At 53.5% G+C, this 25764-nt stretch overlaps 1 protein-coding gene across 1 annotated transcript in view; it reads right to left on the minus strand.

Annotated features, from left to right (window-relative positions):
• Positions 1-2081: 2081 nt before the first annotated feature.
• Positions 2082-25764, minus strand: part of COL4A1 (collagen type IV alpha 1 chain) — a 129462-nt gene continuing 105779 nt past the window's right edge. The window contains exons 32-52 of the mRNA XM_069602011.1: positions 25533-25700; positions 25328-25417; positions 24376-24528; positions 24126-24224; positions 23925-24014; positions 22809-22948; positions 22041-22167; positions 21867-21947; positions 21369-21467; positions 20085-20135; positions 18751-18936; positions 18022-18155; positions 16484-16556; positions 15547-15618; positions 14155-14283; positions 12751-12849; positions 11655-11867; positions 10229-10406; positions 6778-6892; positions 5609-5781; positions 2082-3475 (exon numbers count right to left, since the gene is read on the minus strand). Of these exons, the coding sequence (XP_069458112.1) occupies positions 3394-3475; positions 5609-5781; positions 6778-6892; positions 10229-10406; positions 11655-11867; positions 12751-12849; positions 14155-14283; positions 15547-15618; positions 16484-16556; positions 18022-18155; positions 18751-18936; positions 20085-20135; positions 21369-21467; positions 21867-21947; positions 22041-22167; positions 22809-22948; positions 23925-24014; positions 24126-24224; positions 24376-24528; positions 25328-25417; positions 25533-25700 (2552 nt within the window). The 3' untranslated portion in view covers positions 2082-3393. The remainder of the gene's footprint in view (positions 3476-5608; positions 5782-6777; positions 6893-10228; positions 10407-11654; positions 11868-12750; positions 12850-14154; positions 14284-15546; positions 15619-16483; positions 16557-18021; positions 18156-18750; positions 18937-20084; positions 20136-21368; positions 21468-21866; positions 21948-22040; positions 22168-22808; positions 22949-23924; positions 24015-24125; positions 24225-24375; positions 24529-25327; positions 25418-25532; positions 25701-25764) is intronic.

Consider the following 25764-nt stretch of genomic DNA (forward strand, 5'->3'; position numbering starts at 1 on the left):
AAAAACAGGCTGGTAGAACATTTCTCTCCATGTCCTGAAGGGAAGAGTCTCAGATCTCTGGCATGGTGGATGACGGGGTGCGGCTTGGAAGCTGAAGAGCGGATTGCAGAGCTTGACGACCTCTGCAACCCGGGTGTCCTTCAGCCCCTAACGATCCAATGTTTCCTGTGCGCACATCTTACCTTATCAGGAGATGTGGGTTGTACCACAGCCCCTCCCAGGGTTTAGGAAAGCATCTGAAGAAACGAGCAGGCTTCACAAACACTTGACAATTACCTCCTCAGTATGCGTCACTGTCCAACAGGGAGACCAACAGGGAGACTGAGGCCTCAGGAAACTAAAGCCGTGGGAAGGGCAAAGCGCCACCTGTGGCCCGGCCTGAGAGCGTCTTGAAGGCTGAAGAGAACGAGAAGGCTGGAGTGTGATTTTCCCACAATCCCATGTACTCAAAAGTGAGCCCGGGAACACCTTCTAATACCACGGAGCGATTGTCTCAGGTCTAATCCAACTAAATGCCTTGTTTGCACCGTGTGAATTGAGCTTAGGGAAAGTTCTCGTGCAAGTCAAAAGGAGGCCAAGCAGAGATGTGCCCTCAGGATGATTTACAAGGAGTGACAGGAAGATGCCGAGAGAGAGGAAAGGGCCCCCGCGCTCGTCCCAGGAGGGTCTGCGCGCTAGGACACCACCCCCCACCTCGCCTGCAGCCTGGACGGGGCATGACCCCGGGCCCACAGCTCACCGTGCACATTTCTCACTCCATCTCATCCCTCACGGAGACACCTTCAAGGCACCTCTCATGATCCTCAATCGTAACCCAACTCTCAACGCGACTCCCACCTATTGTGAGACTATAGTTTTCAGATCTATAACCTCATTTCACACTCTTGACAAGTGACAGGTTGCTTCCACAGTGATTTTTTTTTAATAGAACATTTCTTAAGGGCTTCATATTATTCACTTTCATTTATCCTGTACTTAACCTGGTATCTGGTAAACAGGAGGCACACAGTATATGTATGATGAAGTGGGTGAATGGAAGGGTGGATGGGTGGATGGAGAGAAGGGTGGAGAGATGAATGGACGGGTGGATGGATGGAAGGATGGGTGGGTGGATGGATAGATGGGTGGAAGAATTGGTGAGTTGATGGCTGGAAGGATGGATGGGAAGATGGATGGAAGGATGAGAGGGTTGATGGACGGAAAGATGGATGGAAGGATGGGTGGATGGACGAAGGATGGGAGGATGGACGGATGGATGGGTGGGGGGTGGATGGAGAGAAGGGTGGAGAGATGAATGGACGGGGTGGATGGGTGGATGGAGAGAAGGATGGAGAGATGAACGGACGGGTGGATGGCTGGAAGGGTGGGTGGGAGGATGGATAGATGGGTGGAAGAATTGGTGAGTTGATGGCTGGAAGGATGGATGGGAAGATGGATGGAAGGATGAGAGGGTTGATGGGAGGGTGGATGGAAGGATGAGTGGGTAGATGGATGGAAGGATGGGAGGATGGATGGATGGATGGGTGAGTGGGTGGATAGATGGATGGAAGGATGGGTGGGTGGATGGATGGAAGGATGGGTGGGTGGATGGAAGGATGGGAGGATGGATGGATGGGTAGGTAGGGGATGGATGGATGGAAGGATGGGTGGAGGATGGATGGATGGAAGGATGGGTGGATGATGGATGGATGGATGGGTGGAGGATGGATGGGTGGAGGATGGATGGATGGAAGGGTGGGTGGGTGGATGGATGGGTGAGTGGATGGATGGATAGATGGGTGGGTGATGGATGGATGGAAGGATGGGTCAGTAGATGGATGGAAGGATGGGCTGGGGGGTGGATGGGAGGATGGCTGCCTAGATGGACAGATGGGAAAGAAGGAGGGAGGGATGAAGAAGACCATATTTTTTTCCTTTGTAATTATTTCTGTAAATGATACCCAGTCCATGACTCATTTGGAAGAACTGCAAAATAAACATGGTCTAAGGCATGCAGAGCTTAGATTTATTAGTGGCTTGTGCAGTGAACTTTCCTGTGAGGTTTCTGTGGCAAAACTAGCAACAAATTAATAAAAGCTTAATTTTTATACAAATAGTTTTATTACAAATTTGAATTTTTAAGAAATACACATTTAAAGGAATTACACAGAAGGCCTTAGTAGTCTTAAAAACGTTTTGGAGACTTGGAGTAAAATGTCATTTCAGGCACAGTGGTCCAATTCTGCTCCCCTGCAATCCATTTGCTCCCCTGCTGAAGTCTGAACACAGCTCACAAGAACCCAAGGGAGCGCCTGAATGTGCCTACAGGTAAGGACACTGACATTCTGCTTGGACAGAGCTGCTTCTCACACCCGGCTGCAGAACGCGGACGCTCTTAAGATGAAGGCCTTTCAAGGCTGTTGCTTTTGAAGTCAAGTCATTCAGTTTGTGATTAGTGTTTAAAACCCTGAAGATATCTCATACAGAAGAAAAACAAGAAGCTCAAAGGACATGTCTCCCTGTAACAGACACCACGTCCGTGAACCTGGGTTTGGCTTTGGCAATACACAACTTTTGGATTCGAGGTGAACAATGAAAATTGGTGTTTCACATTCAATACCCTAGTGTTTAAAAAAACACTGTTAAAGGACAACACAGGCTTTTAAAGAAACTATGTAAGCTTTATTTTAACAGTGGAAATGAAACTACAGCTTGACCTGCCTAATTGCTGACATCTATATAAATTACTAAAATATATATATATTTCCTTTCTGCCTACTTTGGGGACCACCTTTATTCCACAGGAAATCTGTGATTTCTGCAAGAGCAGCTGCGTAGTACCACACGGAGCAGAAAGACTGACATTTTTCTTTGGAGGGAGGGGGCGGTCGGAAGACAGGGCTGCCGGCCCGTCCTTCCACCGGGAGGGCCCCGCCGTCGGCTCCACGCGGCCAGTACTTAGACAGACCGAGGGAGCCTGAATTCTGAGACGGCTCGACAGTGACCTCAACAGACCATCCGTCTGGGGGTGGAACGGATCTGTCAGGACGCCGGGACGCCAAGGGGCTGCCCCCGGGATGGAAGCCCCGCCCCCCTCTAGCACCCTTTGGTTTTCTGGTGGGTCTCACGTCACACAGGAGTGCAGCGGACTCGAGGACAGACATGCTCTTTATTGCATCGGGAGCGCCCCGGGGGCGTCCTACAGGCAGCTCATCATGGACTTGGTTCTCCTTCAGCAGCAGAGGCCAATGAAGCAGGGTGTGTTAGTCTGGCAGATTCCTATCAGGCACCTTATGGTTTTCGTATGGACAGTGAGGTACACGGGCTACATTTCTAGAGCTCGTTGCTGTTAGGAGGAGGAGGAGGGGGAGGAGGGAGTAGCACCATTCGTGACGCAGCTGCGGGCCGGCTCCGTTATGTCCTCCGCATGCACACCTGGCACCGGCTGACGTGCGTGCGCAGCTCCCCGGCCTTCAGCGTGGACGGCGTGGGCTTCCTGCAACGCAGCACAGGGGCCGGGTCACTGCGCCGCCTCCCGGCCGTCGGAGACCCCCGGGGACCCAGCCTCCGCCCTGCCTCCGGGCGGGGACCACGCTGGGCGCATCCCGTGGCCTCGGCAATGCCTGCGAGTTATCATCTGCATCCCGTCCCCGGGGAGTGAGAGCACACCCAGAGTCACCCAGGTCAGTCTGAGTCCGAAGTCTCAGCCACTGCCCACCACGGACCACCCCCACCCCAGCCTCCTCGAACGCCAGCATCAAACTTCTGCTTTCTCAACTCGATTATAAACACCCCAAGACTAAGAAAATATTCTTCTTCTCTTCACACACACAGATCCTAAGGGCACGTCCAATTCTTTGCAACCCCACAGACTATACAGTCCACGGAGTTCTCCAGGCCAGAATACTGGAGTGGGTAGCCATTCCCTTTTCCAGGGGATCTTCCCAACCCAGTGATTGAACCCAGGTCTCCTGCATTGCAGGTGGGTTCTTTACCAGTTGAGCCACCAGGGAAGCCCGTTAAATCATCACTGAATCACAGGATGAACAACAAATCTGGGAAAATCAGCCAGGCCTCAAAATACTTTCATAACTTTGCAAAGATGTTCATGCTGGTGGTCTCACTGGAGGCCAAAGACAGGGGAAGACATTTACCGTTCCAAATGCTTCCTGATCCTAGGAATTCCGTCCTTTGACGATTGAAAAGTGAAGTCTGACCTAAAACATGTACTCATCAAATCTTTTTAAAATTAAAGTGGCCATATAATAGGAGTATGTGTGCTGAGTCACTGAATTGTGTCCAACTCTCTGTGACCTCACAGACTACAGCCTGCCAGGCTCCTCTGTCCATGGGATTCTCCAGGCCAGAATACTGGAGTGGGTAGCCTTTCCCTTCTCCAGGGGATCTTCCCGACCCAGGGATCGAACCCAGGTCTCCCGCATTGCAGGCGGATTCTTTACCAGCTGAGCCACAAGGGGAGCCCGTATAATAAGAGTCCCTTGTCCAAAAATTGAGGCAGTTTACATTAGCAAAATTGGTGAAAATCCTAGTGCCTCCAAATTCTTTAAATGAACGGGACCTCACCTCGTCTTGTTTAAGAAGACATTTGAATTAATTGTACCAGGCTGCTGGTTTGGGGGGAAAAAGAAAACCAAAAAACCATTGTTACCTATTTACCCTTTAATGGGCAGCCCCAGGAACTGGTGCTCATTTCGGTCAAGTCAGAGTTGAGAACAAGTTCCCAGCGGCCTATAAAGTGTCGTGTGAGCTACTAGAAAGGCCCCTGGCTCTTTTCTGATGCTTGGAAATTTACGAATAGTGAAGATGGTGCTTCACCCTTATGATCTAAGCTAGAAAGAGGCAGGGTCACAGAAGAAGTCTGCAGAATGCTATCCGAAAAGGTAAAGATAGAAGCGCTTATTTCCAAGGCTGAGATGTCCTTATTTGGGGGAAAGAAAAGTAAGTAACTGTCCAGACCCTTCGGCGCCCCGCGTCAGCTCCTGCAGGTACTAAGTACGGCACAGGTGCCTCTTTACGTGTTCTCGTCCAGTACAGACCAGGCCCCACTCCAGACCAACTGGAGGTCAGCGGCCACTCGAGACCATTGTTTTAGAGGTGGATTTTGTTAGTGGAAAAGAAAGACAAGTCCCTCCCTATCTGTTTCGGCAGCAATTTGTGCTGAAATTAATTTTCCTCCGTGCAGGCCTAAAAAACAGTCCCTGGCAACTCACAACACATACGCCCAGTTCAGCCTTATAGACATCGTGAAAATGAAGGTTATTTGCACTCTCCCTGCTGGTCAAAGGTACCATGTCTAAAATGCTCTGTCTGAAGATTTGAGTTGTCTTAATGATGCTGCTGTGGATTCACTTTGGAAACCGACCTTTCCTCTTTCATGGTTCTTCAGCAATGAAGGAGTGAAGCCTGTCACCTGAGCTCCACCTTTGAAAACGGTCTCGGTTATCCGCCCCCATAGAATAGACTCATGGATTCATTCTTACATGTGGAAGGAGGACTGTCCCTAAGGAATGCTGCAGAACCGTCTCTGGGACTCTGCACTGGTCACGTGTATGGATCACAGCTGATTGTAAAAAAAAGCCACCGAGGGGGAGGGGCCAGAGCCACTTACTTGAACATCTCGCTCCGCTCTATCGTGGCAAGCCAAAAGCTGTAAGCGTTTGCGTAGTAATTGCAAGTTCCGCGGCCGTGGCACTCGATGAAGGGGGCGCTTCTGAACTCCTCCAGACACGAGCCGGGGGAGGCGAGGGCTTGGCCAGAGCCTTCAGCCCCGGCGCTGGTGTGCTGCGGGGAGACGGGACCGTGAGTCAGCGGGGATCGAGGTACCCCCTCCTGCAGAGCCGCCCCTTCTGCCTCCTGCGGTCACTCACAGGCACCCACACCTCCCCGTGGCCTCAGGCCACGTGCCCCCAGCACCAGGAACCAGCTGACGGCTGAGACGGGAGATGACCAGTCAGGTCCATCAGCTGAAACAAACGCCGCCCTGACTCTTCGCTCTGCAGAATGCTGAAACCTCTTCTAACTTGGGACCTGCGATGGCGGCCAGGCCGTGCAAAGGATGCTGGGAGCAACTCCTGTAGCCTCAGACTTTCTACCCAAACTGACACAGGACCACGAAGATCCTTCATTTGCTATGTTAGATGCTACGTGTGCTTTTGTAAGGTCAAGAACAAGGATCCTTTTTTCTTTTCTTTAAAGAGGAAAAACTTAGGAGAAAAAGAAGAAAGAAAACTACTATGGTGACTGTTTGTTCCCATGGGCTGAAGCAGGGCCCTCAGAAATGAAAACGTTAGCTGAATGACATACAAGGGTCAGATGTGACAACCTCCCCACGACGGCTGTTTCAGACACAAGAAAAGCGGACTCTGGATTTAGAGCCAGACGGGACCTCTGAGGACAAAGCTAACGCTCTTGATTTCCAGACTAGGACCCCAGGGTCCCAGAACGTTCCAGATCTGACCACGATCGCACCTCCCAGGCAAAGCTGAGATGGGAGCCTTCCCTCATGGGACCCCCCGCCCTGCTTCCCCCAGGGAGGCTTCAACTCAGCGTCTCATCCGGTCGTCCCAGAACAGCCTCTGCAAGGAGGAGGAGAGCTCTGGGCTGGCGCTGGACACCGCCCCCTGCCCCGGCCGCACTGTCCCCTCCCAGCAGAGGGGGCCAGGCTCCTGGGGACGCTTCGCAGGGCGTCCCAGCAGCGAGGGCGGTAGCCAGAGAGGAGAGGCAGGGGAGTCACAGGCGTCTCTCTGGGGGAAACACGGAGCTGCTCCGAACACTCACCATCACAAAGGAGTAGCCGATCCAGAGCGAGGACCAGCCGGCGGGGCACTGCGGGATCTGGATGGTCTGGCTGTGCACGGCCATCACCATCGCTGGGGCCTCACACACAGCACACCTGCGAGGAACCGGAGCCAAGACCCTCAGCTCGGCGCAGGGGGCCCCACCTGCTCAGCCCTCCCCGCACCCGCCCTCCAGCCCTGCACTCAGCCCTTCCGGTCCAGCGACATCTTATCAGACGGAGCAGGTGCCCCCGCTTGGACTCTGAGGCCCTGGGCTTCTCCCTGATTTGACAGAGTGGCCTCGGTGCTTAAATATTACCCTCGGAGCCACACTCGACACTTGTCATTTCCCATGTGCTCTGTTACGAGGGGAAGGCAGCCCGGAGCCAGGTTGTAACAGGGCCGTCTCCCGGGGGAGCTGGGGCCGCAGGAGGCGTCTGTGTCTCCTTTGCGTCCCACAGCATCCTCCGGCGTTTTAGTGACGAGCACAGACCTCAGCAAACACGCGGAATGCTCAAGAAAAAGGAGACGGCGCCGTTCAAGGGCCACTGCTTCTGGAACACGGCGATTTGTTTTAAGCCCCGAATCGTCTTCAACGTAAGAACATTTGCTGAATTACAGTAACTAAGAAACACAATGAACCCAGGGCCAGTGGTCCACGTGCGCCTCCTTCCAGACACCGTCCAGACCTGGAGCCACCAGACCAGTGAGGAGACCTGCCCGGGGCTGGACCCAGAATGTTCTGACTGGCACCTGCTCTACCAAGAGACCCTCTGATGGTGGGATCACGGTTTGTTAAAAAAAAAAAAAACAATAGCAGTGACCACATTCAAGCCCCAGAATGAACAGAGCTAACAATGTGATAAATGACTATAAATTATGCTAATGCACCTAGCTATGCTGGAACGTTTGCACGAAAATGGACAAGACGCGGGAACAGGCCGGAACGAGCCGCTCGGTCTTCCCCAGACGCCTGCGTGCTGCGCCACTTGTGGTTTATTCACGCAGATGCAGAAGAATTAAAGGGCTCAATGAAACAACAGCTACTGAAACTGGCCTTTCCCCTCTGCCACCGCCTGCCTGCCAGGCCGGAGAGCAGACACACAGCGTGGAGGAAAGGGGCTCATGTCAGCCTCTGCTGGGCTGGCGGATTCAAGCTGCTGCAGAGACGCGGTCTCGACCCCGTCAGATGGGTGTTCCGGGACAGAGAGCCGCGGGTCTAACGAGCCGTGTCGCCCCTTGAGATGCGTAAGCCTCCTTCTCCATCTTACTCCTGAGAGCCTGAGACCAGAGTGAGTGTGTGAGGCAGAATCGGGGCTCAGCCCCTGCTCTCAGACCAGACGTCTGTGCTCTGGGGCAACTGAACAATCCCCAGTTGCGCGTGCCTCGTGTCTGCAGAAAGTCAGAGAGCGCCTGGAAGCTTGCGTCAGGGTGACAGTCTGCTGCTCTTTCTGCTGGAGAGGAGGGACTTTGTATTGTTAATTCTTTCTGAAATTAAGCTTTAGGACGTCCCCAAAGGCAAGGCCTTGGAAAGAACCTGTGAGTTTTGAGAGGTCGTCAGAAACCGCCAAGTTAAAGTGGCCACAGGACCTGGGTGCCCAGGAGGAGCAGGTGGCTTGACCCCCAAAGGGGACACGGATACATGCGCTTTCAGAGCGGTGACTTAAAGGATGTGACTTCGGAGGTCTCTTCAGGCTCAGAGTCTGTGGGTCAGCCAACAGAGAGCTCTGAAAACCCTGGAACGGGCGGCACTGGGGCATTTAAACAACTCGAGGACATGGGTCCCCAGGGAAGAGCAAGTCCCAGACCTAGTCTACTCCTGGACTGGTTCCTAAAATGTCCTAACTCATCCCAGAGCCCCCATGTCCCAGCCAAATCAAGGTCAATGTCAAGTTTGCCAAGACGGTAAATAGGAAACAAAAACGAAAATCACGATCTACCTGTGGCCCATGGAAAGCTAAACAGAAACACAAAGATGGTTAGTTCTCATTTTCATGCACCTGACATGGTTCTGAGCAAGAAAAGTCTAGACACAGAACAGCCCACAGGCACCCCCGATACTCAGGATATCTGTTTGGAGAGGGGCCTCTCGGGAAGCTCCCATTTTAATGTCCAGGAGGTGAGTTTTCTTACAGCTCAAAAGAAAGTGGTTGGATGTAAGGCCTTCAAAAACCTGACTTTTCTAATAGGCATCTCCCAGCCTTTCTGCTCCGGGTCCACATGGTAGGTTCTTTTAAGAAGACTGATCTGGACCAGCCTTCCATGTGATGGAGCCTCAGACCCTATAACTGGCCGGCTCCCTCGAGGCCCGCAGTGACTATCAGGGGACCAGGCGGTCACCACGCACCCAGCCCCAACTTCCGACTGCAGACACCCCTCAGCCAGCACCGTAACATCTTTCATCCTGTTCAGAAGCTATTTCCCCAAAAGAAACACAGAGAAGCTTATGCTCTTTCTCCCTCTCACCCCGCTAAGGCAAACTTGGCCCTCCTTGTCATTCTTTTTATCCCCTATTATCTTCTCGTGTAGAAGACTAGCTTCTCAGTGAAACAGATTCACACATTTGCCTCCGTTCTATTACTTCTGAGTGCAGCTAAGGAAGCAGCTTTTTAATTAGAAGGAAAGAAGCAAAGATAAGACAACTGTGTACTTTTCGGTCGTAATAATTTCAATTTCCCATTTTATTTCCTACCAGGCAGATTCTTGGGGACTTGAAAACAATACCCCAGACATTAATTAGTGTGGCAAGCACTTAATTTGGGAAGTCACTCAAACATATGCATTCTCAGTGGAGACAATATTACCTTCAGGGCGCAAAAACTGGTAGAGTGGAGGAGAGTAAGAAAATTCTTGGAACATACACGTTAGTGGACAGAGTACATCACTGTCATCTTCTTATGCATAAAGCACAGACATACTCTATATCCGAGGGTCACAATTTCTTGAGGACTCCCTCACACCCATAGTTGAGTTCCTACATTAAGGGCCACTGAACTGCACTTAAAAATGGTTAAGACGGTAAATTTTATGTTATGTGTATTTTACTATGATCAAAAATAAAAAAAAATTTATTTAATTTCATAGGGGTAGGCAGTGATTCCAAAACTATACATCTTAAGAAAGAAAAAAGAGTGGAGATGTTCTCACGTTTGCGGGAATTCCAGAGACGCTGCTCGCTCGTGGCAGGGGAGGGGGTCACCCCGGCCAAGTCACACGAGACGTGTTCTATCTCACCTAGGCTTTGCACTAACATTTTTAAGAGGATAACTGACTGTTACATCCAATCCTTCGCATGGATGATTCCTATCACAAAGCTCGGGTATTACAATCAGTAACTAGAACGGCAAAGAATTCAATGGGGGAAGAAGGGAAAAGACAAAAATGACCTCCGCCCTGAGGACGCGGGGCCTCGCCCCCTCAGCCGTGCGTCTGCTCCGACGGGCTGCACTCACCTGCTGATGAAGGGCCGGATGTTCTCCCCGGTGATGGGCGCCATGGACATGGGCATGGGCTCCGGCGTGGACAGCCAGTACGAGTAGTCGTTGCGGGAAGCGAAGTTGCAGACGTTGTTAATGTTGCAAAAGAGGAAGGGCATGGTGCTGAACTTCCGCAGGCAGCTGCCCGCCGTGCCTGTGCGGGGAGAGGGCCGCCGTCACCACCGACGGCCGGCCTCGGGGCAGGCTGCAAGAGCCAGCCAGCACAGAGACAGGCGTTCTCCGCGCGCGTGAAGATGGAAACGAACACGCCTGAAGTTAAAACAGACATCCGTCCTCCACACGCGTGAAGATGGAAAATAACACGCTTGAAATTAAAACAGACATCCGTCCTCCACACGCGTGAAGATGGAAAATAACACGCTTGAAATTAAAACAGACATCCGTCTTCCACATGCATGAAGATGGAAACAAACACGCTTGAAATTAAAGACAGACATCCATCCTCCACACACGTTAAGATGGAAATAAAGATGTGTGAAATTACAGAAAGGAGGAGACAAACACAGTGAAATAAACACACTAGTATGATTGGAAACGAGCATTAAATTAAAAGCCAATAGGAGACTATCAAGAATTAGCAGGACGTTTCGCTGAATGGAAACACAATGGCTCATCGAGAGAGAAACCTTTTCCTGGACTGAACCCCAGAAGGAAGTTAATGTGCAGCCCCTTCTACAGCAGCCGAGTAACTCACTGCACTCTATTTCTGATAAAACGCAGAGCTCTCTTTCTACATGTTCCCAACCTCCGTGAAAGTTAGAGGCAGGTGCACAACACCGAAACACAACGTGCAGGAGCAGATCCGGAGGGGACTAAGACAGCGCTGGCAGACACGCGATCCTCTGCCCACCTAAGCTTACAGGACAGAGATCAGCACGTGCAAAGGAATTTGGCCTAGAAAACGTGGACCTTTTTAAACAGAGCAACAGTAAAGCTGCTCTGTTTTACGACGATGAATGCAAACTGTTTCATATTTACCCCAGAAATCTTAATCCTATCTGATCACTTGAGGAAGAGGTCAAAAGTTCTATTAAACTTTTTTGGAGAGTCAGCCTTTAGGATTGCCTGGCTCCCCATTAGTAATACGGTGGCCTTTGGTAAGGATCGGAGAAGGCGATGGCACCCCACTCCAGTACTCTTGCTTGGAAAATCCCATGGATGGAGGAGCCTGGTGGGCTGCAGACCATGGCGTCGCTAAGAGTCAGACACGACTGAGCGACTTCACTTTGACTTTTGGTAAGGATGGAGGGAAACAGGGCTCTTCCCCTTAACTAGGTCTTGGCGACACCTCGGACCACAGGACCGGAGAGGAACACAGCCCAGCACCGCCGAGCACCGGAGACGCACCACACAATGAACGCACACATCTTAGGGGCCTCACCCAAGTCCTGGCCGTGCGCCCGCTCGTTGCCTTGCACGTAGAGCAAAGAGTAGCCGTGGTAGAGGATTTTGGTCCCAGGAGGGCACTGGGGGTCGTCTGTCGTCTGACTGTGCCGGGTCACAAGGAAGCCGTGATCGACTGACGGGGTGCCTGGGGGACCCATGGACCCCGGCAGCCCGTCGGGGCCGGGCGGACCCGGGAAGCCTCGTGGACCTGCAAGATGGAAGGGAAGCCACTTCCTCAGTTACGCACAGGCGAGAACTGGCACGGCCACCGCCAGCCACCGCCTCCAACCTGCATCCCCGGCCGCTCCTCTCTGCATCCCACCTCCGGACGGGTTAAAAGCACCATGCTTGGGGCAAAGGGACGCTCAAAGAGCTCAATTCAGTGAATAAATGGAATACACGAAAGCATGGATACAGGAATAAATGACGTGATCTGTATTCTTTCGGCACTGGGGGCTCCTGTGGATTATCATACGATTATTAAGACAACCTCCTCTGAAGGTAGCGTCCCAGCCTCAGTGGCCCCAGGCCGCCTGCAGAACCAGGGCAGGAAGGAAGCTCCTTGCGGGGTGTCCTCCCATCTCCGGGGGCGACCACATGGCCTGCAAGTCTGTCCCAGGGCCTCCTGCTGGGCTGGGCCCTCTGCGCACTCAGCGCACCTTCGGCCTCTGGCTTCTCAGCTGTGATGGGACCTCTGAGTTCCTGCCTCTCGGGAAGCAGCTCAACTTGAACCAGGAGCAGCCAGCGGCCTTCTGGCCAACACAGCGTCATCTGCTCCCCCTTGCCGCTGCTGCGATGGCGAGTTTGAGCCACAGACCCTTCGGAAACCACGCAGGGCCGTCTACCGGCCTTCTCTCAGTCACGTCCATGTCGGGAAGACACCGGGCTCTGACCAATAGTCTCCCGACCCAGAAAAGGATGATGACAACCCTCAGGCCCGCTGTGTGACTCTTTCTCCTAAGAAACAGACTCCTCTGGAAGTCTTTCCAGAAACGCGTTCTTCTCCAGGTTTTCGCACGCCTGGGCCCGAGGCTTCAAACCGGAAGACGCAGCAAAGGGGCAGTGAGGCTGGGAGGACACAGCGCACCTACCTGGAGGGCCGAAGGGCCCGGTCTCTCCTTTCTGGCCAGGGGCGCCGTCAAAGCCAGGCTCACCTGGGGGTCCAGGCAAGCCTGCGGATCCCGTCACACCTGAGCGAGAGGAGAGGGGAGTCAGGATCTGGCCGTGGAGAGCCGTCCAAGGGCTGCACCGACTCCGCCTTTGAAATGTCTTCTCTGGCCTCCGCAGATACCAGCAAAGGGCCTGGGACCACAGGCGGGAAACTTTCTCCAAAAGCCCAAAGGGTGACGCGCACGCCGCAGAGGCCACAGCCAGACCGACCCCTGCACGGGGTCTGCGCATCACGGGGCCCGGGGTTCTCCCCGGCTTCTCCCTGTTTCCGCTGTCACTGTTCGGCAGGCAGTTTGGGGAAAGGCAGGCACGTGGGGGCTTGGGGAGAGTCGATGCATTTTCATTTTCTCAATGTTTCCCCCTCAGCTTTATTCTGGTGCCTCAGATAACGTTCAAGCATCAGACTTATTGACGGGGTGGTTCTTCTGTTTGCCCGCGTACACTGCATTCTCGGGGCATTGAACCTGGAATTTCCATAATGCTCACTTTCTGCTCTAAATGTTATCTTTCTTCTTTATTTTTCCATTCCCGCCCCTCCGCAATAGCTTTTAAAGTGGGGACTGTTTAGCTTCAAGAAGGAGAAAGTGTCTAGGTTGCAGTGTCTGGAACTGTAAGGATTTGCACAGATCCTGGCTGGTTGGGCAGAGCCTCTGGGCCACCACGGAGAGCACCAATTCCCGTGATTCTAGGCCACTGCACCTGCCACTCCCACCTCGTGGCTGGAGAGGCGGCTCTCCCCCGCCCTCATCCACGCTGTTCCAAGTGAGCAGAGCAATGCTGAGCTGCATGTCCCCCTGCCTTTTCCCTGCGTCACTCTGGCCTTTTTCATGAGTGCACATGTGCTGGGTCACCCAGTCATGCCTGACTCTTGAGACCCCCTGGACTGTAGCCCACCAGGCTCCTCTGTTCACGGCATTTCCCAGGCAAGAACGGTGGAGTGCGTTGCCATTTTCCCTCCCCCAGGGGAACTTCCCAACCCAGGGATCGAACCCGCGTCTCCTGCGTTGGCAGGCGGGTTCTTTACCACTGAGCCTCCAGGAAAGACATTCTGGCCTTTCTAGGCCCCTTCAAACCTTCACGTGGTTTTGAAATACATTAAGGGAAGGCCCGGCGTGCTGCGATTCATGGGGTCGCAGAGTCGGACACGACTGAGCGCCTGAACCGAACTGAACTGAAGGGAAGATAAGAAAGTCATCTTCAAATACGAGTTTACACAGTCACCACCCAGAGACTGACCTGAGACCCGGGGTAAAGAGGAAAGCCTGCCCACGTCAGCCCGCTCCTGACCCCATGCCCCCTTGATTGTCCAGCCAACTTATTCTTACCTTGCTGTCCTTTTGGGCCTGGAGGTCCCTGAAGCCCTTTCAGACCCGCGGGGCCCTCGGGACCAGGGAGCCCTGGTTCCCCCTTGATGATGTTGAATGGACCTGGGGGGCCCGGGGGGCCGGGAAGACCTGTGGGAATCAAGGCGGTCACCGGTCAATTTCACTGCCAATACTCGGGGCAGAAACGGCATCTGACATGAAACCCAACCAAAAGCAGTGATTCTCCAAAGGAGAATCCCAATCAAATACACAAGTCACCAGACTCTCACAAGACACAGGGATCTGTTCATGTCTATTATCTAACCTAAAATCCTGCAGCCTCGGGACTGGAAGAGACTCCGGTCACCAGTGTCAACTGTCCACAACACTCTGGATGCCCCAACAGACTCTCCCTGAGGTGGAGCTCAACCCTCCGAGGGCCTCGCCTCCCACCTGGGGAGCCCCAACACGTGAAATTGGGATGTTTGCCCTCATCTTTTTTTCTGAAACCCGCCTGACTGCACCCCAGAGCCACTGGTCTTAATTTTTTAATGATGACCGAACGTAATCCTCTTCATCCTGTTCACGGATGCTGGGAAAGATCGAAGGCGGGGGGAGAAGGGGACGAGAGGATGAGATGGTTGGATGGCATCACCAACTCAATGGACATGAGTTTGAGCAAAGTCCAGGAGTTGGTGATGGAAAGGGAAGCCTGGTGTGCTGCAGTCCAGGGGGTCGCAAAGAGTCAGACATGACTGAGCGACTGAACTGAACTGAACTGAACAGAACGTAACCCTCCTGCTGCCTGAATCCAGGGTCCTGAAGTACACGGAGCACTCGTGAGGCGTTCCAGGTCTTCCACAGCCTCCCCTCTCCTTTCTCTCCGCATACATTTCTCTGTTTGTTTTTCCCATAATCTTCCACGTCTCTGTGCATTACGCTCACTAACTCCCTCTATCAAGACACGGTCTTCGAAACGAAAGGCAGCCCTAGAAATGAGCTCTGGCCCGTGGAGGCCAGGGCAGGATGGAGACCATCTCCTTCCAAGACCAGCCGCATCTCTGGAGCCGCTGGGCACGTCCCGCTCCCCGTGGAGAAGCCGGGCCAGGCGCTTTTCTGTAAAGCACTCCGTCCCGCCCAGCCACAGGGTGTCCAGCCTGCTCGTGCAAGCCGGGTTTCACTCCGTGTTCTCACAGCTGATCTCCGTCTGCCCTCAGAGCCTGTGAGAGTCTGTGAATCTTGAGCCCCTCATCCCCTCTGTGCTGGGTCGACCTCACACACAGATGGAGCCAACCTGGCTTTCGGGACAGATCGCTGGTGGAAACGTCAACCAGACTAGCCGCACGCGGCAACAACGCCGAGGAGCGGCCTCAGCGTTCTCGGGCGCCGTCTCCTCTCGCCCACGCCCCTCACCTTTCGTTCCCGGGAAGCCTTGGTCTCCTTGGTCGCCTTTGACTCCCTGCAGGCCGGGGGCGCCTTTCTGACCTGGAGGAAAGTAGAGCATCGTCTTCGCACAGAATTCCAAAAGATATGCGTGTACGTGAGTGTGAACACACGCAAGCATCGGGTTGGCCAAGAGGCTCATTCAGGTTTATACTATAAGACCTTATAAAACCTGAATGAACTTCTAGCCAACCCAGTAGATACATATATACACAAGCATTTACACACACGCTCGCGTGTGCCTGAATATACATATACACACCCACAAACACACACACATACATTACACACGCACACACAGGCACAGACACACACAGTGAACACACTTCCAGCTTACGCTCCTGGAAGAAAAGAGCATTCCTTGTAGTCAGCGATGTAAAGCTTTTGAGGAAACTCTCCTTTCTGAAACCCCATAAGTCACACTTTTCTAAACACGCAGCAAACCCTAAGTCACAACCACTGGAGGGGCACGCGACTCTGCTTTTGGTAACAATCCGGTCCCCACGTGTCCCCAATCAGACTGCAAGACGCCTGCAAGCTGAGGACCTGTTTTATTCACCTTTTCATTCACATGTACCTGATTTCTCAGTTAAAATCACATTACCTGGAAGCTGGTAGGCACCCAGTAAATACTTGCTTAAAACACTAAAAAATCAATGAATGGCCCAAATGCCCCATGGTTTCTCATCGAGGTGCCAGTGATCCACTGGTTCTTGGGAAGGAAATCAGAATGTCTTCATGCAGCCAAGCAAGAGAGCCCACGAACGGGGCTGCCATCCAGAAAGGGCGTTTAAATGTGAGGAGGACAGAAGCTCGTACTGGTCATAACAGTCTACCAGCAGGAAGCGCCAGGGCTGGGGCCTAGTGGGAGGGAAACGCGCCTTCAAGCAGCATCTCCTCGTCTTACCGTGAAACCCTGGAACTCCTGGGGGTCCCATATCTCCCTTAGCTCCTGTGATTCCTGGAGAGCCGCCAATGCCCTAGAGACACAAGAGAATGTCAATCAGGAGCCGCTCAAGGGATGTGAGTCTCCCGAGCAGGCAGCAGTGGGGAGGCCAGGGCAGCCCCTCTGGGTTCCGAAAGTGGTTTTGTGAACAGATGGGGCCTCACTGGCTTCTCAAAGGTGTAGAAAGAATGACGAAACCTCTGTGCGTGCTTACATCAGGAAGCTGGGAATGGCAACGCTCAGCCATTCACTCTGTCCGTCTGCTCATCCATCTATGTGGTCAATTCCAGGAGCAGGTGTAGACCTGACATCCCACGGTCCCCACCACACAGCACGGCGTCACGGACAGAGCCGAAACTCCCTAAGCATCTGTCGCGGCAACATCTCAACACTGAAGAGCCTTCCGCCCAACACTCAACCACAGTGGTTTTTCTTTAGAACTGACTTCATAGCTTGTCTTAAGAGAGCTTTTAAATATGGGGGAAAAAAATTTAAAAACTAAAGAAGGAATATTTTCCTTTACAATAGAGTGATGTTCTTATATTTTAAAAATATTATCTTAATTTCTAGATATTTCAACATAGTTATCCCTTTCACCGTACCTAAAAAGTTGTACTGCTTCTTACATTTATTTACTTATTTGCTTTACTTTATTTTAATAAGGTAACTAAAATAACGTGAACAAGCATTTGTAGATATGTATACATATAATCCAGTAGTCATGTATGGACGTGAGAACTGGACCATAAAGAGAGCCAAAAAATGGATGCTGTCAAATCACGGTGCTGGAGAAGACGCTTGAGAGTCCCCTGGACAGCAAGGAGATGAAACCAGTCCATCCTAAAGGAAATCAACACTCAATATTCATTGGAAGAATTGATGCTGAAGTTGAAGCTCCAAAACTTTGGCCACCTGATGCCAAGAGCTGACTCATTGGAAAAGACCCCAATGCTGGGAAAGATTGAAGGCAAAAGAAGAGGGTGGCAGAGGATGAGGTGGCTGGATGGCATCACTCACTCAATGGACATGAATCTGAGCGAACTCTGGGAGCAGGGAAGGACAGAGGAGCCTGCAGCCCACAGGGTCGCAGAGTCAGACACGACTCGGCAACTGAACAGCAACTACATACAAAGCACACGTGGACACAGACACAGACGCTGAAGGGCGCCAGGAACACAGTGCACGTCGCTGTTACCGAGGCTTCCTTTCCGTACAGTTTATACACAGGTTTTTAAGCCAGGCGTCGAACTATAATTTCCAGTATTACAACATTTCCCTTCTGAGGGTTCGTGTAAAACTAGATTGTAAGAGCTGTTGTAACAGCCGCCTACCATGATTACTTGCCAGAGAGAAGGGACTGATTGAGAGAGGCTCTGGGAGAATAACATACATGTAACACATATGGATACACACACACACACACATACACACACACACACACACACAAGTATTATCTTTTGATCCTTTCTGAAAACAGGACCTGCCAAGGGACAACTCACCGGCATGCCCTGGAATCCTGGGTCTCCCTTGGGCCCTGGAGCTCCCGGAGTGCCCGGCCAGCCTGGGTTCCCCTTGTCACCTTTCAGCCCATCGAGCCCGGGGAGGCCTGGAGGCCCCATGGGTCCCGGATGCCCTAGCGGGAGACACAGACACACACTTGAGGTGGGAGGGTGGTCTGACGTACAAGTGTCTCTGGAGCGTGCTTGTCACTGCCACCCAGATGCCTCCAAGTGTTCACAGCAACATCTCGAGCCCTGAAGACATCCAGGAGCTCCTGGAGGGAAGACTCTCTCAGCAGGCAGTAAGTGCTGCTACAAACACCCCAGTCTCAGAGTCAAGCGCCGTGGGCCCTGTGCTCTGGGTGGCTGAGTCGCTGTGCAGCCGCCCTGCTTGGGGGGACAGAAGGTCACGCTGGTTTCAAAACCACCCTAAACCGCCCTAAACCACCACCGCGCGTGGTCCTCGTGGTCCAGTCCTTTCCGTGACGTCCTGTCTCCCTCCCCTAGTCACCTGTCGTGCACACCACGTTCCTTGACAGAAAGGACACGAGAAAAGCACCATCCCACAGAGGCCCGAGTGCCAGCGGCCCGGAGCCTTCAGCAGTTTCAAGGGGTAAAAAGCTGCCCACTTCTCAACAGAAAGCTCATTCAAGACTGCTTATTCGTGTTACATCCGCGTACTTTTGTCCCTCTTTCGCTCCCAGCTCTGAGCTCGTTAAACATCCTCACCTGGCAGGCCGGGTTGTCCTTGCGGGCCGCGGTCTCCTTTGGGCCCCTCTACCGCGTGGCCTGGGGTCCCTGGCAATCCCGGCTGTCCCTGTGGTCCCGGGGGACCCATGAATCCTTGTTCTCCTTTGGATCCAGGAATTCCTGGGCTCCCGGCTAATCCTGGGAAGCCCACATCGCCCTTTGAACCTGAACAGTAAAGATGGTTGAGATGGTGGGGAAACGCAGGGAGGAAGAGGAGCCCAGTGCACCACAGAGGAGGGAGGCGCCTCCAGAAGGCCCCAAGGGGAAACCAGAGCCGGGGCCCTTCTCCCTCCTTCCTACTGAACAACGGTCTAGACTCCTGCCACAGCCCACCTGAAGAAGGAAGCTGAGGATACCAAGAACCTGCCATTATTCCTTATGCTCTTTAAAGCACCTGTTCTTTGGCAAAGGGGCTGGCATATACGTGGAGCCAAGCCTGCAAGGTATGGCACTGCTGAAATTAAGGGCTTGCTCCATCCACAGGCGAATGAAGAAGCAAACGGTGTTATATGCACCCCAAGGAGCTCGACTCAGAAGGAGGAGTGACTGGTGGACACAACGTGGCGCCGGTGACTCTCAGACTCACTATGCCGAGTTCAAGGAGTCAGGCTGAAACGCACACGTGGCAGGACTCCATCTGCGTAAAATTCTAGCTAGTGCAAGCTCATCGACAGTGCCAGAAAGCAGACCAACAGTTACCTGGGGTGGAGTGGGGTGGAGGGGGCAGGAAGGGGCGGGCGGGGGCTGGCAAGGCAGCCTGGGGAACTTCTGGGGCGGCGGTGTGTTCACATCTTGAATGTGCTGTTATTTACACGGATGTGTACACATATATCAAGATTTATCAAATCATGCACTTTTAAATGTATGCAGTTTCTTACATGCCAGTGACACCTCAATAAAGCTGTTTTTTAAAAAAATTTCTAAGTCAAAACTTGTAGGAAAAAAACTGCATGTTTAGTTTTAAACCTATTACACCGAACTTGTCAAAAAGTCACAAAAGTCCAGGACCGTCTCTAGGTTATTAAGGAAAAGGAAGAAGGGAAGGAAACGGGGTCACCATCTAGAAGGACCAGGGGGCCCGCCTTGGGATCCCTCCCGCATGCCCCCACTTCACCAGGCTGTGAATCCCAGACACAGCACAGCGCGTGGGGGCTCGTCACACACCAGCAGAAAGGATCTGCTCTACTGTCCCAGACCCTAATCTATCGCCACCCTAAGTCCAGGGGCTTCCCTGGATCTGCCCGCCCTGCTCTGAGGGTGCTCTGTACCAGCGGTTCGCGGAAAAGGAAGAACAGATCTAGCAAATGGGTTACCTTTCTCTCCTTTGCTCCCTGGAAACCCTGGGAATCCTCTTCCAGGTAGACCTACAAGATAAAGGAGAGAAGCCGGGCTGCCAAGCTGCAGGAACAGCACGAAGCAACGTCCGCTCTTTGTGCCAAAACCATACACTATTTGCTAGAACACGAAGAAGTCAGCTCACTGTACTTTGCAAGTAAAATCATATTCCTACAGTTGTTCTAAGACACCCTTGACTGGATATACGGAATGTGGTCTGTTTTCCCAAGTACCTCTGAGCTCAGAACTACTACAGCGTAAACGCGTATTGTCTGGAGACTCACAAATCGGCTTTTCTCAGATGACCGTTCAACTAAGAGCTATTCTCAAAGGTGGTGCAGAGAGCCAGGTGGGCCAGCAGACAGCAGGGAGCCCACCAGCGTGCATCAAGCGGGCCAGCAGACAGCAGGGAGCCCACCAGCGAGCGTCAAGCGGGCCAGCAGACAGCAGGGAGCCCACCAGCGAGCGCCAAGCGTGTGAGGGAAGAGCCAGAGGAAGGAAGCAGACATGGTGGCGCTTTTAATGAACTATTTTTATAGGAAAATGAACGTGCATAATGCAGACCTAAGGCTCACAGAATAAACCACGAGCTGTAGGAAGAGGCCAGTGCCAGCAGTAAGGGAGCCTCTGACCACCCCTCCCAAGCTCTGCCTCCCTCCCTCCACCCCCAGGACCTGGGGTCACCTGTTTCATATCGAGTGTTACCCTCTTGCGATTCGGTTGGCCAAAAATTCCATTTGGGTTTTTCCATAAGATGTAACAGAAGAACTCAAATGAACTCTTTGGCCAACTCAATCTACATGAGTATTAACTCAATATATACAAGTATTATTAAGCGTGTGATTGTCATCACTGGAGCTCACGGCTTGCACTTTTTGCCCAAGTTGCCATGTCCCCATCAGGGAGAGGAGCAGATTCAGGGGACAGCAACTATTCCCAGGACCATCTGTCTAAAGCGAGAAAAGCCAGGCAGAGAAAGCAATGGTCTGGGCTTTCTGTGTCTCTTTCACTCCCCACAAGAGCTCCGGCCATTTCAAGGGCAGGTGCCCAGAAGTATCTGTGGAATAAACGAGCACCGCCCCTCCCCTTCTCATCCCACCCTGCCCAGGAATCCACGTCACCGTCCCAACGACGTAAGGATGGAACAACGTAGGTGCCACCTTGTATGGGGCCCCGGTCACTCAGCGAGGAACGGGAAGCTCTGAGAGACGTGCGCTCCAGGGCACAGCCTCACTCTGAAAGGGAACGCACCCCCAACGTACCTGCCTCGCCCTTCTCTCCCACCGACCCTGGGATTCCATCGCTGCCAGGCTCCCCTTTCTGGCCGGCTGGGCCCGTGGGGCCAGGCTTCCCAGGAAGACCTCAAAGAGAACAGTCAGACTGGTCAGCACCCTGGTCTGTGTGGAAAATGCACCACCGTTCCCAACAAGCTTCTGAGGAGCAGTTCCCACCCCCCAAGCAGGCCCGGCTTCCCGGAGGTTGCTCCTGAATCCCCTTCAGAAGGGATCACTGTGTGCTGACCCCCAAAAGCTGGAGTGAACGGAGACAAAGCATATCCATCCATCATGCCCACCAGGAAAACTTGTTTCTGAAACCGGTTCCAGTCTAACTGGGGTGAAGACCTTGGAAGGCCCTGGAAGCGTCCCCAGACGCTTCCAATGGAGGAGGTGTGACCCCACAGGTCATCCAGAGGTTGCCCAGCCTGACACCGCATGACCTCCCTCCACGGGCCCCCACGTGTCCTGAAATGTGGTTTCTACCTGCTTCTCCTTTGATGCCAGGAATGCCATCCAGTCCCGGGAGGCCCTTGTCACCTTTCTCCCCAGGCAACCCAGGGCTTCCTAAAGAAAAAGCGGAACACCCAGTTCCCGTGACCGTGAGTTTCTCTTTGCCACCCCTGGATCCCGAGCTTGGGAGAAGGCTGGCCCACTTACCCGGATAGCCAACACTGCCCGGGGAGCCTTTGGGGCCCGGAGCCCCGGGCATCCCTGGGATCCCCGTGCTTCCTTTCTCTCCCTTCTCGCCGGGGCTTCCGGGAAATCCTGCAAGGCCCTGGTCTCCCTGTGGGTGGAGATTGAGCCCATTAATGCTGCATCTGCCCCAGACACGGGTCTGGAGGCGCCTCCTGTATACACACGAGCGCAGGGACGACCGCCTGCATACACCTGGGCGCGGGGACGACAGCGTGCGTACACGTGGGTGCAACAACTACCACCCGTACACACGTGGGTGACGGGGACGACCGCGTGCGTACACGTGGGTGCAACAACTCCTGCCTGGCAGAACTCCACTTCTGGCTTTCTGAAGGGGGAATCGAAGCCCACTCTGGAAACAGAAGAGGAGCCAGAAACCCAGCAGCAAAGAGCAGCTGCCTGTTCTGCTTCTCCAGTTCCTCCTGCGCTTCGCCCCATGATAACTTGCTGCTCCAGCTCTCAGGGATAACTTGCTGCTCTTCCCTCTCTGGGGGAAGCGGGGAGACGGTTCCGTTAGGATTCATTTACTGTGCGGAGCTGCTTACTACATAGCCTTTGGTGAGGGAGGGAGACAGGTGGGCGGGGCTTCCACAGAGACAGATGGGAGGGGCTTCCACGTGATGGGTGGGCGGGGCTTCCACAGAGACAGATGGGAGGGGCTTCCACGTGGTGGGTGGGAGGGGCTTCCGCAGAGCCGGGTGGGAGGGGCTTCCTGCGGGATGCAGTTACCTTCTCCCCAGGCCGTCCTGGAATCCCAATGCCAGGCAGACCCGCCTGCCCTTTCTCTCCTTTTGCCCCCTTGTCTCCAGGTAAGCCAGGAATGCCCTGCGGGCCGGGGATGCCAGCCACACCTTTTGGTCCCGGCATTCCTAGAAACACACACAAGGGAGGCAGAATGGATGGTTAGCCGGTGCTAGTGGAGGAGGCGGGAAAAGAGACATCCCTCGTTTCTCGGGCTGTGCGTCATCCAGGCAGGTGTCAGTCATCCCGCCCGGGAGACGGACGCTGGGAAACAGCCTTCCTGCCTTTTAAAGACATCCACATTACAAGGGAAAAGGAGTATGCTAACCGCTCAGCCCATGCCTGCTTTCCCAACAGCATGAAGCGGCTTCCACGTCCTTTATTCTGCTTCACTATCCAAATGAATCAGAGGAGGCGTGAGGCAGGTCACGGAGAACAGACGTGTGCCTCCTTCCACGACTGATGTGAGCAGTCAGACTAATTTAGAAATAGGTGCCCACAGCAGCTGAACGTTCACATCTTAAATAGACAGTGCGCCTCTCACAAGCCTGGGGAGGAGCTGTGAGACAGGCCTGCTGGCCTGACTCGTGGCCCCAGGAGATTCTGAGAAGCCTTGGCACCCAGACCATCTGCGCCCCTCAGCTTTCTGTGCCCTGCCTCCTCTGTGGAAGCCGCCACTGCAGCAAATGTCAGTGGCAGAGTGTGGAAGCCAGCTTAGCACCAGGGCAGAGGGCCCAGAAGAGTCTTCTGAGCTGATGTCAGGAGAGCAGGAGCCTCTGGTGCTGAGAAAACTCTGGATAATTAATGGCCTTTTTGATGGATCCAAATGGACACACCTGGAGGAAGTCCACAGCCTACCACCCATGTTCATCTTGTTAAATTGGGAGGGCTTTTGTCTGTTTTTTTAAGCCATGGTCATAGGGTCAGCCAAATACCCACCCTCCCTAGGCAAGAGGTCTCACACGAAGATGTCAGTCTCTGTAGAAGACACTTCTCCCTGGATTACGTCCTCAGGCAGTGGGCCTCACGTAAGCCTCGCCCCAGCAGCCCGACAGGTGCCATAGGCGCGCCTGGAAGAAGCCCCCTTTCCTAAGCCCCACGTACCTGGGAGGCCCATTCCACCAGTGGATCCTTTGGGACCAGGAAGTCCCGGAGCACCAGGGATCCCACTCACACCTGGATCACCTTTAGGTCCTGGGATCATGAAGACAAAAACCCAACAGGTCAACAGTCAGGAAAAGTGCCAGGTAACACCTCCCCACACGACCCCCTGCCGTGCGGGCGACCTTGGACTTCCCACCGTACCTGGCTGCCCGGGGTGTCCTGCCTGACCGTCCTTTCCCGGCACGCCTGGGGTTCCCGGGTCTCCGCGGGATCCTTTATCGCCAGTCGGACCAGTCTGTCCTGTGTAACACAGGGGAAAAAAAAAAAATGATGACGATCCACGTCTACTTAGAGCAAGCCGCAGAAACACAGGCTGGTCCGTCATCATGCGGGAGAGCTGAACGCCCGTCTGCCCCCTCCGCGCCCTGCTGGTGAAGCTCCCCCACGTTACCTTTCTCGCCTTGGTCCCCCTTCTCGCCCTTCATGCTGCCCATGTCCACCTTATCCATGGAGCCTGGCTTGCCGGGGAGCCCCACGTCGCCTTTGTCACCCTTGAAGCCAGGGTCTCCCCTGGGTCCTGAGGAGCCAGGGAAGCCGTGTTCCCCTGCAGAGAGAGGAGGCCCGGGTGACACGTGGCAAAGGGCCCCGGGCAGTGACCAGCGCAGTGTTCCTTCTGGGCAGTACAAGCAACTGACAAACGAGGAACAAAGAACAAGCAGCCTCTCCGGAAGTGGCCCTCAAGGCCCAGAGTCCGCATTATCCAGAAGAAGGTGACACCAGGCAAACGAACAATAAAGCCATTTCTAGAGTTAATTACTTGCTAATACTTCCAGCATATGAGACTTCAACTCTTAATTTAAATAAATGACGTTTTTCTCTCCTTCCCAAATCCCTTCATGACTTCCGTTCACAGTGGTCCCTCAACTCTACATGAAGTAACAGAAGGGGAACTCTCCCATTCAACTACACAAATCACCACTTTTATGTCTGAGGTTCAAAGTCAATTTTTTTTGTTTAAAAAACAACAACATTATTTTGGACCAAATGTCATGATAGGAAATAAAAATTAAGACTTGTAAACTTGCTCTGTTTGCTACTTTGACTCTAAAGACTCAGTTCCTCTGAACTTGCATGATTGAAGATTCCACTATTTCTAAAAAAAACTCAATGGCGCCAACAAAGAAACCCCCAAACCTGTCTTCTCTTTGGCTTTTAGGGAAGGCACAGGCTGTAATCCCCATGAAACATGAGTTACATGAGGGGGGCTTCTGGACCCCTCGCTTGACCTTCTTTCCTAGGTTTGCTGGGATGAACTACAACCTACAACGATTAGAGAATTTCCCACAAGGCACTGGGGCCCAGACATACACAACAGAAGCTTTTCCGAAGTCACCGCTCCTTACCTTTGGCACCCGGCAATCCTGGCACGCCCGCTGGTCCTGGCGAGCCGGGCTGCCCCGGAGTCCCCATGACTCCCATCTCTCCCTTGGGACCTGTGGCCGGAGAGAAGGGGCGTGAATGTTGGTGGCGGAGGCCGAACGAGGGGCGTGAACGAGAGCCGGGAGGCACCTCCCCAGGCCCAGGTGAGTGGAGCTCACAGTCACTCACCTGGAATGCCAGGCTGGCCAGGGGAGCCCTGCTGTCCAGGAAGGCCAGGCAGCCCCGACTGCCCCGTCAGGCCGGGGAGCCCCTGGGACCCTTTGTCTCCTTTGGGGCCCGGCATGTCCAGACCTGGGAAGCCGGGGAAGCCTTTCTCTCCTTTCACTCCGGGGGGGCCTGAGACGGGAAGAGAAGGGGCGTCGGCGGGACTGGAGAGGTGTCCAGGGTGCCCTGGAGCCCG

The sequence above is a fragment of the Ovis canadensis genome, chromosome 10, assembly GCF_042477335.2.
Source record: "Ovis canadensis isolate MfBH-ARS-UI-01 breed Bighorn chromosome 10, ARS-UI_OviCan_v2, whole genome shotgun sequence".
In the NCBI taxonomy this organism is placed as follows: Eukaryota; Metazoa; Chordata; class Mammalia; order Artiodactyla; family Bovidae; genus Ovis; species Ovis canadensis.